This window comes from Poecile atricapillus, chromosome 13 (assembly GCF_030490865.1).
Source record: "Poecile atricapillus isolate bPoeAtr1 chromosome 13, bPoeAtr1.hap1, whole genome shotgun sequence".
NCBI lineage: Eukaryota > Metazoa > Chordata > Aves > Passeriformes > Paridae > Poecile > Poecile atricapillus.
The window spans coordinates 3,394,758-3,413,376 of record NC_081261.1 but is presented as its reverse complement, the minus strand read 5'-3'; the positions used below and the strand labels follow the sequence as shown (position 1 = coordinate 3,413,376).

The 18,619-nt window shown below is 57.4% G+C and overlaps 1 protein-coding gene across 3 annotated transcripts; it reads right to left on the bottom strand.

Annotated features, from left to right (window-relative positions):
• Window positions 1-1,689: 1,689 nt before the first annotated feature.
• Window positions 1,690-16,706, bottom strand: GRK6 (G protein-coupled receptor kinase 6). Of its 3 annotated transcripts, none has more exons than XM_058848468.1 (16): window positions 16,587-16,706; window positions 13,492-13,587; window positions 10,914-11,026; window positions 10,532-10,609; window positions 10,230-10,330; window positions 8,907-8,999; window positions 8,538-8,601; window positions 7,804-7,944; window positions 6,936-7,126; window positions 6,136-6,173; window positions 5,917-6,006; window positions 5,622-5,830; window positions 5,251-5,388; window positions 4,885-5,022; window positions 4,615-4,749; window positions 1,690-3,840 (listed from the first exon to the last, which is right to left on the bottom strand). In XM_058848468.1, the coding sequence occupies exons 1-16, from the start codon at window positions 16,636-16,638 to the stop codon at window positions 3,835-3,837; spliced, it is 1,683 nt and encodes a 560-aa protein (XP_058704451.1). In that variant the 5' UTR covers window positions 16,639-16,706; the 3' UTR covers window positions 1,690-3,834. The 3 variants fall into 3 exon arrangements, with proteins under 3 accessions (XP_058704451.1, XP_058704450.1, XP_058704452.1); XM_058848467.1 differs by having other exon boundaries at window positions 1,690-3,111; XM_058848469.1 differs by having other exon boundaries at window positions 1,690-3,111; window positions 6,936-7,080; window positions 7,815-7,944.
• Between the last annotated feature and the right edge of the window lie 1,913 nt (window positions 16,707-18,619).

Genomic DNA, 18,619 nt, shown 5'->3' with positions numbered 1-18,619 from the left:
ACCTCGCTCGCAGCAGGGCCGCAGTGGCCACGTGTCCCCCGGCCCCCTTGGCTCTAGCCCCGACTCACCTTGCTGGAACTCTCCTCCTGCGATCCGACCTCACAGCGCGGCCACGGCAGCCGGGCACTGCCGGCTCGGTGGTTGTGGGGGTGCCCCAGCAGCACCCAGGGCGGGCAGGGGGCTGCGGCCATGCGGGGGGGCCGGGGTGCTTCCTTGAGGCATGGGGACCGCAGGGACGGGGGGCACGGAAGGGCCCACGGGCATCGTCAGGTCAGATCAAGGGCGGGCGAAGGGAGCCAGGCCTCCGGCCCCGCCAGCGCCGGGGGCCGGGAGCTGCCTTCCCCTTCCCCTTCTCCCCAAGGCGGCGGGGGGAGGCAGGCGGGGGAGCGCTCCCCGAGCCACATGGTGGGCTGGAGGAGGAGCCGTTGCTCAGGCAACAGCTGAGAGCATCCTTCACCCCTGAAAATGGTGTGCAGAGCTGCTGCCACAGCCCCACAGCGCGGGGCACTGCTCAGGACCCCCACAGCTCGCCTGTGTCCCTAGGGTCCAGGTCCACGCACTCCAGCTCTGGACATAACACCAGCATCCCCTCACCTGCATGCTGCTAACCCCCAGCAAAGACTGGGATGGGGATGAGACACCCCCCAAAAGCTGGGGCACCACTGGGCAGGTGGGAACAGGCAGAGCCGCTTCCCTGCTCTGCTCAGGGCTGGCCACGGTTCTGTTCACACCCCAGCTCTGCCCCACAGCCACCCTGTACATGTGACAGACACACAAACACGCTGGTGACCCCAGGACCTTGGTGCCAGGGTGCCATGACCCAGGCAGTGCCGGCAGGGCGGCACAAGCATCCTGCCTGGTGCCTTTGGAACAGCAATCCTCAAGCAGTCCCCATCCCCCCGCCTGTCTTCCTTCCTTCCATGGCTGCAGAAAATTCCTGGATTTTACCCCAAGATGCCCCCTCTGAGTGTGAGAACTCCTCCTCGGCCCGCTCCCATAGCAACTGTTCCCTAGCTACCCGGCCGCACTTGCTATTCTCATCCCAGTGCAGCTGCGTGTGGCCCCCCCGCGCTGCGCACGAGGCTGTCGCCGCTGCCACCAGCCCCGGACCCCAAAACCACATGTCCCCAGCCAGACTGCCCCCCTTTGACTGCTTCACCCCTGGTGACCGTTCTGACCCTCACCCCGTGTCACCCCCCTTGGAGGGGCTCTTCCTCGGGCTACGGTTCCCATTAGATTGCCACAAGGTTCCCATTCATGGTGGCCCCCCTGAAGCAGTAATTCACCATGACCAGAGGGCAGCAGGATTCTGTCCCAGCCCCACAGCACACCTGGGACAGCCCAGGAGGGGCTGTGCTGGGCATGGACATGCCCCAGAGGGGACCACAGGCATAAGCATCCCCAACAGCACAATGCCTCATACCTGTCGTGCCCTGACACTGACCCAAAACATGCAATAGAAGACATTGAAGGTCATCTGAGATGCTCAGGGCTCAGCCAACATCACCCTTTTTGCCCTGGAAAGCAACCCCACCCCTTCCCTGCAGGACAGGAGCACCAGCAGAGCCCATGGCAGCCCAGAAATGAGGGCCCCACTCCCCTTCTTACAGCCACCAACCCTGTATAGCCTGGAGCACGACCCCCGTGACACAAGAGCAATACAAGGCACAGTAATCTTTACACTTAACAAAAGGTTAAAAATTTAAATACTCTCCGACTTTAGTGCAAGGCAAGCAAATGATACCACAGGTCCAAGTAGGTGCTCAGCCCCCTTGGGGGGCCTGGCTCAGAATGAGCAGAGGCAGCAGCACACGCACACACGTGTGCACACACACAGAAGGGACAAGTTATTGCTCAGGACACAGCTGGGACAAGTGTACACAAGAGGGGATAGGACAAGCTGAATGGAGAGGTGGGCTGATCCCCACACTGCTCCCCATGGAGGGCTCCTGCCCGTGGGTGCAGGAGCTGTGCTGGCTCCCCAGAAGCCCTGGGGACACACACTAAGAGTCCCACTCACTCTTGGGTCACAGCTTCACATGACCCCAGGAAGGGACACTCCCTTTAGCACAGCTTTGCTCTCCCACAGCAGGGTCCTTTATGTGTCTGCTCCTCCACCACTGAGCTGGGCCTGGGGACAGCCACACCCCTGGAATGCACAGGTCTGGAGCTGGTGGAACTGCGCTGTCAGCATCCTGCAGCGTGCCGGGGATCACACCAATCCTCTGGCCACAGCAGCAGCAGGTGCCCGGGAGCAGCTGTGTCTCACTGTGCCAGTGGTGTGGAGAGGGGCTCGGGAGCAGCTCACCAGAGCTGGCAGCACGTGTGAGATGAGGCAGGAGACAGCAGGCTCCAGCAGACAGGGACATGAGGACAAGGCAGTGATGCTTGCTGCCAGGACGCAACGGGAGACGCTTTGGCACAGCGCTTTCCTGCGCCTCGGGGCTGAGCAATGGGCTCCGCTGGAGCCAGGACACCTCAGCACGGCCAGAAAGGTCCAGGAAAGATGATTAGACACCTCAAGGCACAGAAGGCCTCTGTCCAGGACTCCCTGGAACAAAGCTGGGAGCGTCGCTCCTCCCATAGGAGGAGATTTGTGCCTGTGACAGGGTGGGGGCAATGCAGGCCCCCACCCATAGATTAAAAACCGATGTGTGATATGTACAGACCGACATATAAATATACATCAAACCTGCGGTGCTGCTTCGGCACCGTGGAATGTGTCAGCAGAGCTGCTCCAGCCTGGCCTCAGCCCACACCAGCACGATCCCTCCCTCCCACTCTGGGCCTGGGACGGGAGAGGCAGCTGGCGGCAGCAGCACCATCCCAAGTGGCAGATTTGGAAGTGTCCAAGTTTGTCTCAGGGCTTGCCCCTGGTCAGAGGCACCTCAGCCCGAGCCGTGTGCTGCTGCCAGCCTTGGAATCATCCTCACAGTCTTCAAATACAGACGTATAAAACTGTAAACAAATCCACTTTGTGGGGCCACTGCGACTGTGTCCTTCAGGCTGGGCACTCAGGAGAGGCAAGGGGGTCCCAGGGGCTGGAGAACAGTCTGTGCTCTACAGCCGGGTGGGCTCTTCCTCGCTGTCGCTGCAGTTTCCACAACAGTCCTGAAGTCAGAAGGGCAAGGAGAAGGAGAGGGAGGGAGAGAGGAGCACAGCAAGCAGAGGGTGAGCATGGTCACACAACCCAGCCTACAGCTGCCCTCTGGCAGGGATGGGCCAGGCCCCCCCCAGCCTGTGTGCAGGAGAGCTACATGGAGGCAAGGGGTTGGAGGGGACCCCCAGACTGCAGAGAACAGTCCAGCTGCATCTGGAGGTTCAGCCCCTGGCAGACAGACTGGTGAGCACACAGCTGGCTAGCTCAGAAGCTGTGAGGAAGCCAGGCTCCAGGGACTGCAGCCACCCAGGGACAGATGCTCGGCCCCGCTCAGGGCTCAGCTGGCCATGAAAGCAGCTGAAGTCCTTTTTGCTGAAATGGGAGTCTGAGCACGGGGCAATGCCAAACCCTTCGCAGTTTCTCAACCCTTCTGTGTGTCCCAGACATCCGGAGAGGAGTGAAGGAAACTTCCCACAGCCCCCTGGGAGCAGAACTCCCAGCAGTGGCAGTGCAGGGGCAACTTTGGCTCAAGCTGAGGGCAAGGCCCCCCCACAAAGGCAGCAAGAGCAGGGATGCTGGATTAGTGGCTCAGGGGGCAGTTAGAACAACAAGCAGGTTGTGCTCTGCCAGGGGAAGGGAATAGGCACTGAAGGATAACACTCCTCTTTCCCAGATCTTGCCATGTCCGTGGGCCACCAGGTATTTCCCTGAGCAGAGCAGCCAGGAGTGACTGCTCACCTCTGGAAAGAGAAAACACGTGGGAAATCACAGCTCAACCCCTTCTACAAACAGCTGCCCATCCTCTGGCAGGTCCTGCCTGCCTCGGGGAGGGCTGGGTATCCCCAGAGCTGGCTCTGGCTAGGGCAGCCCACTGAACTGCAAAGCACAACTCGGAGCTTGCCAAGGAGCAGGAGTCAGCACCAGGTGGCTGAGTGGGTCCAGAGCCAACCATGCTGGAGTCCTACAGCTGCACACAGCTGCTGAGAGGCAGCAGCCCAGGCTTTGCCAGGCCTGGAAAGAAGGCAAAGACTGTCCTGGGCAGAGGAAACAGGCAGACAAGCAATCTCACAGCAGCTGCAATACATTTCTGTTCTCCTCATCCCTCAAAAGAGCTGCTCTCTGCCTGGCTCAAGATCTAGCAGAAGTGCTCTACAGAGCTCAGACAGCCCATTCCAAGAGCAAGGATTTGTTCAGGGATGATAGGGAGATGATTTAATATTTTAGAGTCTTCAGCATCCCTCTGCCTGGGTGATTCCAGCATATTTAGCCAGAACACTCCCTCCCAGCCCCATTGATTCCCCCTGCACAGGGAGTGCCAGCCAGGCAAGGGCTGGCTCCCTGCAGCCTTGCACAGGTGCCCCTGAAAGCCCTAAGGTCTGGCCACCCAACACTAGGGGAGACTGCTCACTGCCCTCCCGTGCCCACCTCCCTGCCAGACCTGCCTGGCACAGACAGGAGCAGGATCACTGTTGCTGGGAGACTGGCTGGGGAGGAAATGCTGGGCAAACCCTTACCTGTCTGCTGAACAAGCGCTGGAGTAACCCTTTTTTGGGCTGTGGAGAAGGCTGCCCTTTCCAGTCCAGGTCTGGGGGCACTGTGCCATCTGTGCTAAAGACATTCAGCTCCTTAAAACACTCTGTCTCAATCATCTGGAAGGGAGCAAAGAAGGCTGCAGCAACTGCCACATGGAGCCCATCACCAAGGGCCCAGCAGAGCATGAGAGCAGTGGGGACAGCACAGGGACACTGCCCTCAGCCGTGGCACAAGCAGGAGCAAAGACCTACCTCATTCTGCCAAGGAATGGGCACACTCCCCGTGGCAAATTTCTGGTAAAAGTCGTTGTCTGTGGGCTCCAGCTCCACTCCTTTCACCGTGGAGAACTGCTCGATGTCCAGAACATCCTTGCAGTAGATGGCCTGGGGCTACGCAGCACAAAGATTGCTCTAATGCCAGGCTCCACATTGATGTCACCACCTCCAACTGCTGCTCATGGCCAAGCCAAGGCCACCTCTCCCTGCAGCCCAGAACTTGCTGGACCCCTGTTCTGCCAGGAGCAGGGAAGAGGATGGGCCCCATCTCCCCATGCCAGGGTTCCCTCTTCCCTTGACAGCACCAGTGACTGAAAAGGTCAGGAACAGATGGGCACTTACGTCTGGCTTGAAGGGAGGGTCCAGCATGCCGGCTTCCAGCCTCCTGAAGTTGAGGTGCTTGAAGAGAGGGTGTTCCTTCACTTCCTTGGCCCCAGCTCCTCGGCACCCCAGGCGCTCCAAAGGGTCTTTGCACAGGAGCTGTGACACAAAGGAAATGAATATCCTGGGTGAAGGGTGCGATGTGCAAGAGCAGCCCTGGGTTCCTGCAGTGTGTTCTAGGGAGAGCACAGGCCTGCTAGGCAAGGAATGAAGGCACTCTGAACCCTTCTGTGCTGCCTTATCAAGAACAAGGGAAGCTGGCTGTCCTCTGCAGGGAGCAGCCCTGATCACAGATGTGGTGGGAGTGAAGGGACAGGGCTGCACAGCCGTACCATGGTGCAGAGGGAGCGGGCGCAGGGCGAGAACTTCTCCGAGTACTCCTCCTGCACTTCCTTCACCAGCCGCTCCACCTCCTCCCGCTTGATCTTCTTCTTGCGCTGCTGGAAGGGGGACTGGCCCTCGATCATCTCGTACACCAGGCAGCCCAGAGCCCACCAGTCCGGGCTGAACGTGTAGCGCTCGTTCTTCACCACCTCCGGAGCTGCAGAGGAGCAGGTGTGAGGGATGTGTGAGGGCAGGGAGAGCACAACTTTTGAACCATTTTTTGCTTAAACCAGGGTCACTTACCCATGTAGCCAACTGTCCCCACCCTGCCCTTGATTGTTTGGCCCTCTGGCACATGCACAGCTAGTCCCAGGTCTGAGATACGGATGTGACCTGCATAGAAGAGGGGACAAGGTAACAGGAGAAAGTCAGGGGGCAGTGTTTGAAGCTGCCAGAAACACAGGGTAACCCTGGTTCAAGCAGAGTAAGAAAAAACTCAGCTCCTCTTGACCCTGCACTCACCATGATCATCCAGTAATATGTTCTCTGGCTTCAGGTCCCTAGGAGGGAAGGGACTTGATTAGCAAGAAACCTGTTGTCAAAGCAAAGGACACAAGCAACAGCCACATCTCAACAAGTCACAGATAAGCAACTTCAGGATGCAATGCCCCTGCCTCAGGCACAGAGATAACCTTCCCCTCACCCTCTGCTCCAGAGCTGACCCTGCAAGCTCTCCCCTCCTGGGCAGAGAGGTGCAAGACAGCAACCTTCAACCCTCTGCAGTGAGCCTGAGGATGGCTCCCTTTTTGCAGGCTCAGAACTCACTATGGGGCAGGCCACGAAAGTGAGACGGAGCAGAGGCTTCTCTGCTTATCCTGCCCCAGGGCAAAGTAGGACCAGAAGGGATTTCCTGGCCTGTGTTTAGCCATGCTATCCTAACACTGCATCACGCCCCTGTGAGTACAATCGATTTGTTTTCCCTCCTTCCCAGCTCTTGAGCACGTTGGGGTAGCCTACCCTCCTTTTGTTCTAGTGTCAATACTGCCCAGGGAGTTCAGTGCCTGCCCTGAGACATTCACAGCATGATCACATCCTGTTCTTGGCGATCATTTACCAGCACAAGGAAGCCAAGCTAAGGTCTCCCTTTCCCCCACAAGATCAGCTTTCTGTTGCCAATTCCTCTCACTCAGCTCTGTGCTGCTTTCAAGCCTGAGTTTATTTTCTTGAGCAGACAGACCCAGCTGGGCTGGTAAGAGCAGCAGGAACTCTCTTGCTGCTGCAGGCCCTACAAGCTCTCCCAGCAGGGATCAGGCAGCACGCACCTGTACACTATCCTCTCCTGGTGCAAGTCCTCAAGGCCACAGCAGATCTCAGCAGCATAGAAAGCTGCCCGGGGCTCCTCGAAACCAGCCTCTCCCATGTGGTAGATATGGAACTTGAGGTCCCCTCCATTCATGAGGGTCAGCACTAGGCAGAGAGCATCTTTAGTTTCATATGCATAGGCTAAGCTCACCTGCAATTCAGGGCAGAAAGGCTGTTAGAAGACACAGCTGGAAGAGGGAGGTGCCCACACTCCCATGGACACTTTGCCACCCAAGCAGCCATTCACAGGCTCGGGGCTGGGCCTTTGCCAGCAGGGGAGGAACTCTGTGAACCCAGGGAGGAGATGGCAGTACGCAGCAGTCCCAGCACACCCCCAGCTTTCCTCGGACAGGGAGGACACTTTCCCCAAGCCAAAGCTGCTTTCTCCCAGGGGCAGGCAGCACTCAACAGCAACACTGGGGTAGCATCTGATGAACCCTCTGCAAAGGGAGGTTCAGGCTTTCCACACCTCACTGCACCAAGGCAGAGATCCCAATCACACAGCTCAGGACTGGGCTCCTCCCCACCCCACTGTCTGGAGAGACAGTTCTCACTGTTTATTTGTGCCCCAAAAGTCACAAAGGCGCCTGTAACACAGATGGATGTTTGGGACTGACTCTGGGGGCATTTACAGCATGTTGTGGAGACAGTAAAGGTCCTGCCACACCCCAGCCTTGGGAGAGATGTGCAGCCACCAGGATCTTGCACCATGGGCAGAGTTTGCTCCTGCCTCTCCGCTCCAGGTGAGGAGCACAGAGGTGCCAGGCTGGCTGGTTGGAGGAAGAATCCAGCATCACAGCAAAGTGAGAGCAATTCCTATGTACTTACTACAAACCTACTGTTCACTTTTTCCAGGATCTGTTTTTCATTCAGGGCCATGGCTTCTCCCTTCCTCTTTTTGATCCGTTTCTTCTCCAGTTTCTTGCAGGCATACATCTTCCCTGTGGCACGCACTTGGCAGGCACACACCTGGAGGGAGGACAAGGCTCAGCACCCTCCCACTGCCATTCCCAGCGTAGGGGTTTAGGTTCTGCTCTCAGGAAGCGGCACAGGAATGCAAAGAAGCCCATTGTCAAATCAAAGACACAGGTAACAGTGACAGCTCCAGATGTTACACAGAATCAGGAGCCAGCTGTAATGCCTCTAACACGTTTAGCAGCACCATGGCTGGTGCCTGGGAAGACAGAAGGCCACTCCATAAACAGAAGGAAGCCTGGCAGGAAGTTTACAGGAGTGCAATTTGCTTTGTCAAGACACAGGGAACAGACCTGACTCTGCCCAGTTAGCAGCAGGCACTACAGGGCTCATGCTACCAACCCTGCACAACACCTCCCACACCTCCAGCACCAGGAGAGAGGTGAGCTCCTGCCTCTCAGGGAGAGCTGACAGGTCACAAAACACAGCCCAGCACGGAGTCCCCACAGCCCACACAGCCAGCAGCACCTGCCTCCAGGTGCTGGAGCAGCTTGTGGCACCCTGATGGCCAACCCAGCTCTGCCTCTGGCAGCAGGCAACAGTGGCTGCCTAGTACCCTGAACGCAGAGGAAATGGTGGTTACTCACCTCCCCGAAACCGCCCTTACCCAGCACACGGTACTGGCGGAAAGTGTTTTTGGTCACTGGCTGCCTGTGAGAGAAAGGAAACCAATGTCAGATGTGAACAATGAGACAGCAGGGACTGAAAGACCAAGCCACCTCATGCCCTGGCCTGACTGATTGTGGCTCACCCCAAACCCCTCCTAAACTGGGCCTTGCTTCGCTGTGAAGCAAGCAAGGTTGGGCTGCTGCTGGTGCCAGTAAAGGGCCCTGAGGGACAGCAAAGGCCAGGCTCTTGGCTCCTGCCAGGGCCCAGATTGGGAAGGAGCCCCAAGGAGCCCTCAGGCAGGCTGTGTGAGGAGTGTGCAGGCTTCCCAGAGGTGAGGGGAGCATTACCGTTCCAGCCATTTCCACTGCAGGAAGCGGTTGAAGTACAAGCTGTCGAGGTAGTCGGCAAAGGGAGCCACGCTCAGGTAGTCGTGGATAAGCCTAGGAGAGAGCAGAGCCAGCATGGCTCCTGAGAGCTGGTCACAGCCCTGGAAAAAGCCAGCAGCCCAGGAAAGAGGAGGTGAACAGCCCCAAAAGACTCTTTACTTTGCCATCCCTCACCCAGCCTGGTGCTGAATCGCACACATAGCCCTGGCCCAGAAAACCCCGCTCCATGCTAAGCCTGATGCAAAAGGAAGGTGCGTTGGAGGTACCACCGTGACAAATGCAGCGCCCTGGGACCCAGCTGGCACTGCTAATTGTGGTCTCTTGGCACCAGCCAGGGCTGCAGGACAAAGGGAAACAATGGGACTCTGTAATTGCCCCTCTGCTCACAGGGCACACAGGCTGTAATCAGCTGCTAGCAACATTCAGCACCAGGCGCTGAGCTGTTCACTATCAGATGAATATCCAGCACAAAAGGCCACAGGGGATCCTGCTCAAGAGAGCTAACTGCCTCGGAGAGCTGTGCCAGGGCTGCCCAGTGGAGTGAGGAGCCTTAGACACAGTGTCTAGACTGGAAACACGCATCAAGGAGAAGCGGATGGGCTCTCCCCTTTCAGAGCTTGCCAAGAGCAGGCAGGGCCCAGCCCGGAGGCTCTGCATTCAGACACGACTCTGGTTGCCACACACGGAGCTAACACTCCCCAGAAGACTGCAGCAGATGTGCTGCCACAGCCCTGCACTCAGTTAGGCAACACGCTCCAGCTCCTGTGCAGGGAGGGGTGAGGCTGCAAGCCCGGCTTGCCCAAGAGCTTCCGCTTCACACCCGGAGCCAGGACCTCAGCCACTGCTTCTGTGATGGGAACAGAGGTGACCTTAGACCCCTGCAGCAACAGCCAGGGTAACTCAACCACAACAGCCACTTCTGCAGCCAGTGGAACAGGACAGCTGGCACAGACTGCTGCTATCGGCTCAGCTTGGCAGGAACCTACAACACCCTGGCACAACACTGGGAATAGCATTGGTACAGGGTCTTCCCAAATGGCAACTCCAACTGGGAGGACAGACAGAGGTTTCTGCAGCAGCTTGTGACTCCCAGAGCACAAGATATCCTTGTGCTCGCTTTTCTGGAGCTGGACTGCAAACTGCTGGCCCAAATCTCCCCAGGCCCCCAGCCTTAGCAGCAGCTCTCACTCTCCCAGAGGAAGGGACCACAGGGGACAAGGTGAGTCAGCTGCAGCAGCATTCCCATGCCATGTGTGACCTGCAGGTACAGCCCCTTCAACTTACTTAGTGCATTCCTTGAAAAGCTCCTTGGAAGGCTCCTGCTCCAGCCTCTCACAACAGGCATCCACCAGTTGTGAGGGAACTTCAGGCACATGGTCCTCACTCTGGAGACAAAAGGATGGAGTCAGACAGAGGGAGCAGAGTCCAAGGGTCCTGCCTTAGGGTCAGTGGGCAAAGCAGTGTGGCAGCTTGTGAGGTGGTGTGGTGGCTCAGCATGTTGGCTGTGGCAGGACATGGGCAATGTCAGCTGCTGGCTTTCCAACTGTTCTACCTTTGCAGGCAGCAAACACAACCCTCTTACTCACATTTGGCTTCAAGTACTTTTCAATCAGGTGCTGCCCACACTCTTTCCTCTTCTCATCTGGAGCGACTTCGTACCCTGCCTGGAGAGTACAAACAGTGTGAGGGGCAGGTCCAGCCAGAAACCCAGCCTTGCTACTGGGCAACAGCTGTGGAGCAGCAACACCCTCTGCCCAAAGTTTCCCATGCTCTTCTTGAAAACCAGATCTCCAGCAAACATCTCCCTAAGCGAAGGCCCAGCCCTATCTGGGCTCCAATTCACAAATTTTTCCTACAGGAAAACCCAATGTGCCCATAAGTACCTGCTGGAGCACCCAACCAGTTCGTGCCCAGGGTGTCAGAACATCCCTGTCTTCCCCAATGAAGCCTGATGGGTTTTGCTCTTACCACGGCGTCCAGGAACTTGACACAGCGTGAGAGCTCGGAGCGTGTCTCGCAGAACTGCCGGAAGAGCATGTGCCCAATGGGCTGCTTCTCGCACAGGCTGTGGTAGTCCCGCTCTGCAAACGAGGAGAAGGTCACACTGCCAAATCCCAAAGGAGCAGTCCCAGCCCACTGCCCTGGCCAGGCAGCAGTGGGGGTACTGTGACTCCTCAGCTGGGCTGCTGACAGGTCCCACCAGCCTGAGACTCCCAGGAGAGTGAAGTGCATCCAGTGGGAGGAGGGACTTTGTTCTGTTCAGTGTGAACCTCTTGTTCCCAGCAAAGGATATCAGCTGCTTGCCTAAAGGCTCTCTCCTCTCTCCACAGACCAACTACTCCAGACACACAACTTTCCTTGGAACTTGAGGAACACACCAAGCTAATCTCAAGGCAGATCTTCCAGGCCAAGAATTGTTCTGATGACTCCTTCAAACCACTTGTGTTCACAAAAGCCCTGCTGGAAGCAGCAGCATCAAAATGGGAGGCACCATTCCCAGATGCCTTGCTGATGTGCACACAGCAGTCAGAACTCCCCACTCCATGGGACAGCCACTTTCTTGGACATCAACTCTTGCAGATTCCTTCTACACCTCTCTGAACTCTGGCATCCCAGGCACAAACCCCTTTGACTATCCAGAGCACTTCCAGTTCTTTGCTTTTTTCTTCCCCTTCCACTCATGAGATGTTGTCTGGTCGCAGGCCAGAACACATTTCTGTGACAGCCGCTGCCACCGAGGGCTGGGAGCTGCCTGCAGTGCAGATGTGCAGCCACCCAGGGGATCCCAGCACTGGGTACTCCCAGCCTTCCCCTCCCTGTGCAGCAGTTTCTCCCGAGGAAGCTGCAGCTTCCTGAGGGTGCAGGAGAGTGCAGAGCCAGGCGGGCTGTGGTGGGGGAGGAGGTGGCCTCACCAGCTCCGCCGCACCAGCCGGTTTCCTTGTGTCTGCAGGGGAAGGAGTTCCCTTCAGCTGGGGAGGACCAGAATTTGTTGTCGGCGAGATCACAAGCTTTTGGCTGCCCTGGTCGCTGCCCAGGCTCACACGAGGTTACTCCCTGTGGTCAGGGCACAAAAAGCTTAATTCTGCAGTGGGCAACCAGCCCACCGTGCCCATGGTCCTGCCAAGACTCTGGAATAGGAAAGAAACTCCTTTCCAGCAGGCAATGAGGTGAAAAGAGAGACACCCCAGCCAAAGAGTGCCCAAGCACAAGGAACAGGGTCATCTCTCCCATGGGAAAACCAAGTGAAGCTGCTGCCACCTGGGTCAGAGCACTTCTCACGTGCCTCTCTGAGGGGAAGTGAGACACGGGTGGTGACAGCCAGTGGCTGGGAAGGACTTGCTTCCCAAATCTTCACAAGGTCGCTGTCCCGGATAGCAGCACAGCAGACACAGAGACCACCAGCACTCAATGCTGGCAAATGCGTGAAGTTCAGTGCTGGAAAACATCATGACAGCCACAGGAAGGGTGGCTGCAGGCATAGGATGGACAAAAGCTGAGGGAAAGCTCTTCTGAGGGCATAGCAAGTCAAAGAGGCAGAAAGCAGTTGGATGGTCAAGATGGGAATTGCAAGGAGAGCCAGAGTCCTGTTCAGCACTCAGACCTTGCTCCAGAGAGGCAGCCAGCAGCAAATCCAAGGCTGGAGTCTCCATACAGTCACATCTGGCTGTGAAGCCAGCCCTGAGAGATGGTGCAAGGGTTGTGTGGCAGAGGGAGGTGGGGACAGCTTGCATTGGGCTGCTGTGAGCTCGAGGGTTCCAGTGTGGATGAGTGAGATTGAGTTTCTCCAAGTACTACAGTTCCATGGGGCCCAAAGGACTGCCAGGACTGGGAAACCTGGGCAGGGCAGAACTGGGAATTTGAGCTGCAGAAACCTCCCAAACCCATTCGTTTCAGTGACACCTGTTCTGAGACAAGGCCAGTGCTGTGCCACTCTCCAGCTGGCAGCTGAATCCGGATTGAAAACTTAAACAAGCTCTCCTCTTCCCAGGAAGCAAAGCACTTGCACTCTCTGTGCCCCAAAACAATTTCACATGATCTCAGGACCAAGCCTGCTGCACAAACAACATTAAAACCATGAAGAGTACAAAGTACAGAATGAAAATGACAGGCCAAGCCCTGCTCAACACCAGCTCTCATCCACTCCACACAGCAAGAACCCAGTTTGCCTGACAAGAGCTACTGCTTGAATGTTAGAAGCTGAGGTCTGTGGAGCTGATCTGAATCCAGCCAGGGAGAACAGACAACGTTAGCAGGACCTTTGTTATTTTTGCAAAGGCATCCTAGAGTGACATTCCAAAACTCTGCAAGCATGGAGCAGGTCTATTTGCACACAGAAGGTGATGTTCCCCTAGTGAAGCTCATCAGTCTTACAGTGTGTGGGTATATCATCAGCCACTTACCTACCTATTATTTCCTCCCTACACCCTGAACTCCAAGTAACCCTGGCTGGGATTTGTCCTGTTACATGTCCCTGACACTCAGCTAGGGATGCACAACTCCCACCCACACGCTGGCCCACCGGCTCCCACCAAGCCCTGCATCTCACCCAGGGTTTGCCGAAGGTCCTCGCAGAGGCTGATGTGGGGGAACTGCAGCATCTGGCGCCATTTCTTGCTCTTGCCTTTCCGGTTTCCTCCACCACCTGCAGGGCACACAAAATCTGTACCATGAGTCAGGAGGCAAAGGTGTCTGACAGCAGCCTAGCCTGGCCTGAGGAAGGAGCCTCTCTCTAAGTCCACGCAAGGAAAATGAGACCTAAGTGGTACCACCATCTCCTGAAGGGGCAAAAGTGTTGGAGCCTCAACTGGAAATGGACAGACCAACCTCCAGATGGTGAACAAACCCCAAACAAGAACTTGAACACCTTTCATGATGGGAGAATCCCACCAGGGGCAGGAGTGTCCACAGCCAGAGCAGTTCTTGGCTCCCAGCCTGTCCCTAGCACCTCTGCATAACTAATCACCCCTCCAGGCCATGCCCTGCTTGGTGTGAAGCTCTTCCTGGTGCAGTAAAGACGTTCATGCCATCTATTTATTCCAGACTGATTGCTTACTCCAGGGAGGGGCTCTCAGAGGGAGGACATGAAAACTGGGAGACAGGAATTCCTGCTCTAATCCTGGCTCCACAGACAACCCACTGCATTGCCTGGGGCTCATCACTTCAGTTTCCCACCTGTGAAGTGGGGACACTCCCACCTTTCTCCAGAGATAAACCAGCCTCAGAAAATCCAGATCCAAGAACCAGGTATTATTCCAGCTTCAGCTGCTGGAGTAAATGCCCAGTGCTGTAGGAGAGGGTGGGAAAGCTTCTAGATAGACCAAAAAATTTACATCATAGCAAGCACTAAGTACCGATTACTGGGATCAGCCAACCTCCAGGGATTGCTTTCCCAGTGCCAACACACACAATTTCCCACCTCTCTTTGGAAATCCATTAAATCACCCTGCCAAAGTGGTCAGGCCAAGAGTTGGGCCCAAGGCCCGGCCTTCTGAAATCCGAGGGGTTGAACATAATTTATCAGCTCTTGAGAAACACTTTCATAACACTTTCCTCCACTGCAGATGCAGTTCAGCCCCAAACTCTAGACACAGCCCCCCGGCATCCAGCTCCCTGCGCCACCAGACGCCCCACACGGACAGGCAGGTGGGATTGGGGCCATCCTGGTCAGCCTCATGTGGTGCCAGTCCCAGGTCCGAGCCCCTGGCACACCGTGGGTCCCTGCACTGCATCTGCCCCGCACCAGCAGCTGGGCCGCACGATTGTACAAACTCAGGAAGGAAGTGACTCAAGGCTAAGCAGGGCTGGAAGAAACCAGCGGCGCAGACACCTTCTTGTCAGCGACAATGAAGCGGTGGGGGCAGCGAAATGAGGGCAGGGGAGGACAGGCCATCCTCACCCCAAGAGAGCTCAAGGAAAGGCAGAGCAAAGCCCCACAGCACCCGGAGGTTGCATTTCCTTGAGTTGTTTGCTTTGAAAGGAGGCTCCAGCGTCCTTCACGCGCAGTTCTCCCCCGCCCTCCCAGCACTGTGGCCCACAGTCCAGCGGGGAGCTGGGCTCCTGCACAGCAACCTCCCAGCACCCCTGGCTGCCTCTACCCAGAGCTCTCCAAGAGCAAGCTTCAGGGCTGGGTGATGGATGAGAGCTGCTCTGCTGTCCCTCTGTCAGGGCAAGAGGGATAAGAATCCTTCACCTTCCCTGGGCCAGACCAAACACAGGGCACGGTTGCGCTGTGGCAGCAGCTGAATGTGGTTGTCAGCAGCTCCTCAGCACATCCCAGCTCAGCTCTGCACTCCCACACCAGCCTAGGAAGCTCCAAAAACGCTGGGCTGGAGAAAGGAACCCAGCCCTGTTGGATCTGGCCTGCAAAATTGCTCTGTCCTGTCACAGAAGCTGTCTGAGCTCACCCCAGTGGCCACCACAGCCACAGGTGGGAGAGCCACGGACAGGCAGCACAGACACCTATGGCTCCCACAGCCCAAGAACCACCAGGCACAAGTGTGTTGTTGAAACTGGGTTGTTTCTGCCTGCAAACTGCCCACTGCTGCCGAGGGAGAGGCACCAGCGGAGCACCAGGAGCACCAGCTGTCCAGCACCTCATGCTGCATCAGTGCCAAAACTCCATTCCCCAAGGACACAACAGGAGCCAGTCTCTGGGTCACTCCGTGTGAAGCTGGGCCTCGTGCCTGGAGGTCACAAACCCTGCTGCTTGGTTTTGAACCTAACCTTGCCATTATGAACCCAAACGTCACGGTCCACCACGGTCGCTGTGCCAGGAGTACTTACACTTAGCCTGGTTTTTAAGCAGATTGGAAATGTTTCTGCCCGTGCAAATTTAATTTCGCTGCTTTTTGCTCCCACAAATCTAATCTCCAAAGCTCTCTAACTGGATTTCAGCGGGTCTCTCAGGCTCCAGGATGGCTCGGTCTGACCAACTGCACACCATGGGACACTGTACTTCCCCACCACATACGTGACCTAATGAACCCGTCGATGCCTGGCTGAAGCGGATCTTCTGTGCAAAGCACTAGGATCCTGTGTGAGACATCCCATCCCCTCCTGAGGCTTCTCCACGCAGCTCGCCTGTTGCAGCCCCGTTGCTGCCAGGCTGCATCCCACACGGGGGCCTGGGATTCAGCGTGGCCCTGGAGCGGTGTGGGCCCGCAGCAGAGCTCCAGGAGCCCCGCAGATGGGGGCCGGGGCTGCTGTGAAGGAGGCGGACGGACGGGTGGGGCTCCCCGCTGCAGTTTCGGGATCGGCCCGTGAGTGGGAAGCAGCAGTTTACCGGACCGAAAAAACTTTTTTTTTTCTCCTACAGCACCCAAAGCTGCCTCTCCCCAGTGCCAGAGGAGCTGGAGCAGCCTCTGGAGCGGGCAAGGCGGGCGGAAGATGGGGCGATCTACACCGGAGAGGCAGCGAGGTCGCCCGGGAGGGAGATCAACACTCCCGGAGCGAGTACAGCACCGGGCAACCCCCATGCCGGACGGGGGAGCCGAATGGCTGTGCTCAACCCGTGCCGCCACCTCCCCGCTCCCCGCCGAGGCCGCGATGCCCCGGGAGGGACCGCCTCGGCCGAACCCCGGGGCGGCACCACCGGGGCCCGCAGCCCGGGCCTGCCGCCCCGCCAGCTCCGGTGCCGCTCACCTTCGCGGGCCTTGAGCAGGACGGTGTTGGCGACGATGTTCTCCAGCTCCATGGGCCCGCGGGCGCCGCCGCCTCCCGCCGGCTCCGCTCCCCGCGCTCGGCCCGCGCCCGCCGCCCGCCGCCCCCCGCCCGCCGCCGCCGCGCCCCGCCCCCCGCGCCCCGCCCGGCCAATGCAAGCCCTCGCTCCTCCCGCGCCGCGCTCTCATTGGCACGTCCGCTCAGGAAGCCCCGCCCCCTCAGCAGCGCCACCGCCCTCCCGTTGGCCCTGTGAGGTGCGGCGGGAGGGGCGGGGCCAGGCGAGTGACGCCATCCAGCGGCCATCAGTAAAGCGCTGCCGGGACGAGGGAGCGGGCGCTGATTGGAGGGCGAGATGTCACTCAGAGGGGGCGCCGCGAACTGATTGGGAGAGAGTTAATGGAGCCCACCTCAGGGAGCCCCTCCTCTCACGTCATTTGATTGGGTGTGGAGCTGCCACTCAGCTGCAGAACGAGTCGTAATAGGACGTTCTGTGGTGGGTGGGACGGAGCGGTTGCATATAAATAAGCGCCGGGGGCTCTCTGGAAGCCGTGAGGGTGTACCGGAATCGCTGATGTCGGGGTTGTGGTGCCGTTCCGGGTCTCTCCGAGGTGCCCTGTGCTCCCCTGTTGGAGCCAGTTACGTGTTTAGGGGAGCCCTCCCCCATTTTTGCAGCCTCAATAAAGTCCGAGCAGCCACGCGTGTTTCCCCGGTGTCCCGGTCAATCCCAGTCCCGGGGTGGGTGAGCCAAGCTCCGGTGCTGTGCCCTGTTTCAGTGGTCACCGCTGCCGTGGAGGTTTGGGTTTTTCATCCCCCAGAGCAGGTGACCGTGACAGCTCATGTGCTGTTCTGATGTCTGAGCTCCCACCAGTTTCTTTCCACCATCTATTTGCTCTAAAACCCATTTTTTTTAAGCTTATACCAACATTAGCGGCAGCGTGTGAGGAAAAGCTGTGGTATGGGAACCTCACCCCACCTGATCCGCAGCAAAGCAGCCGCTGGTTTCCCTGCACTGCTGGCCTGTACTGCAGCACCCCTTGATGACCTGTCAGCCCCTCAGGTCACCTGCCCATCTCCCTGCCTCTCCTGGGCACAAAACCGCTCCTTAATCTATTTAAACCAAGTGTCTGCCCTGGCTTTGGAGTGAGGACATCACCTCTGCCTTCCCACGGCTTCTGTCTCTTGCTCCAGCCCATGGGAGATGTCTCCTTCCCGGTGGTTGGTGGCAGCAGGTGTGATGGTGCTGGCCAGGCCGTGGAGGAGATGATGGGCAGGTCCCTTGACTGCTGTGTGTCAATGGCAGCCTGGGCCCATGGCAGGAGAGAAGGGTTCATGGCTGTAGTGAGGATGATGATAGCACAAATTACTCTCAGCACTCACTGTCCATGCAGTTGGTACTGCCCGTGGCTGCTGTGCCCTTCAGCATCCACTGGAAATCAGATGTCATATCTTCAGGGTATGAATCTGCAGTGATTAGAAGGAGGGAGGATGCTTTGCCCTGCCACACCTTGGGGGTAATCTCTCTGTCACTCTGCCTGGAGGGATGAGCTCATGCTGTGAGAGCTCCTCTTTTAGAGCTGCTTTCCTTCCAAAGCTGGCACATGTTTATTTTGAACTTAAAATGAGATGACTGTTTCCATCCATTTCCAGCATTAACCCTTGAGTTGCTATATTCTGTTTCCTCCCACCTGGCGTTTTTCAGCACTGTTCCCATCACTGACAAGAGTCATGGACAACAGGAGGCTGCTGGAGCAGCACCAGCGTCCATAGGATCCTGATATCCCAACAGATCCAGCAGCAGCTCAGGTGGTGGAGCTGCCACTCTGCTTTTTAGCTCTGTGGAGGGGATGGCTGGAAAGGGAGAGGGCTCTGAACCCAAGCTTGTTGGGGGAGTAATTCAAAACAATTTTAGGAAATTGAAGAAAAAGCCTGAAAATGCAGGATGCAATTCCAGGCACAGGTGCTGCAGCTGGGCAGCAAAAATCAGCACCTCAAGGGGAGCCACTTTCTCAGTGGCA

Bases quoted from the DNA above. Each gene is read 5' to 3' on its own strand.
- GRK6 (XM_058848467.1), bottom strand. From the start codon at position 16,638: ATGGAGCTGGAGAACATCGTCGCCAACACCGTCCTGCTCAAGGCCCGC. The intron at 13,588-16,586 runs GTGAGCGGCACC...TGTGCCCTGCAG, and splicing joins CCTGCTCAAGGCCCGCGAAG to GTGGTGGAGGAAACCGGAAA. The intron at 5,831-5,916 runs GTAAGTGACCCT...GCTCCTCTGCAG, and splicing joins GGGGACAGTTGGCTACATGG to CTCCGGAGGTGGTGAAGAAC.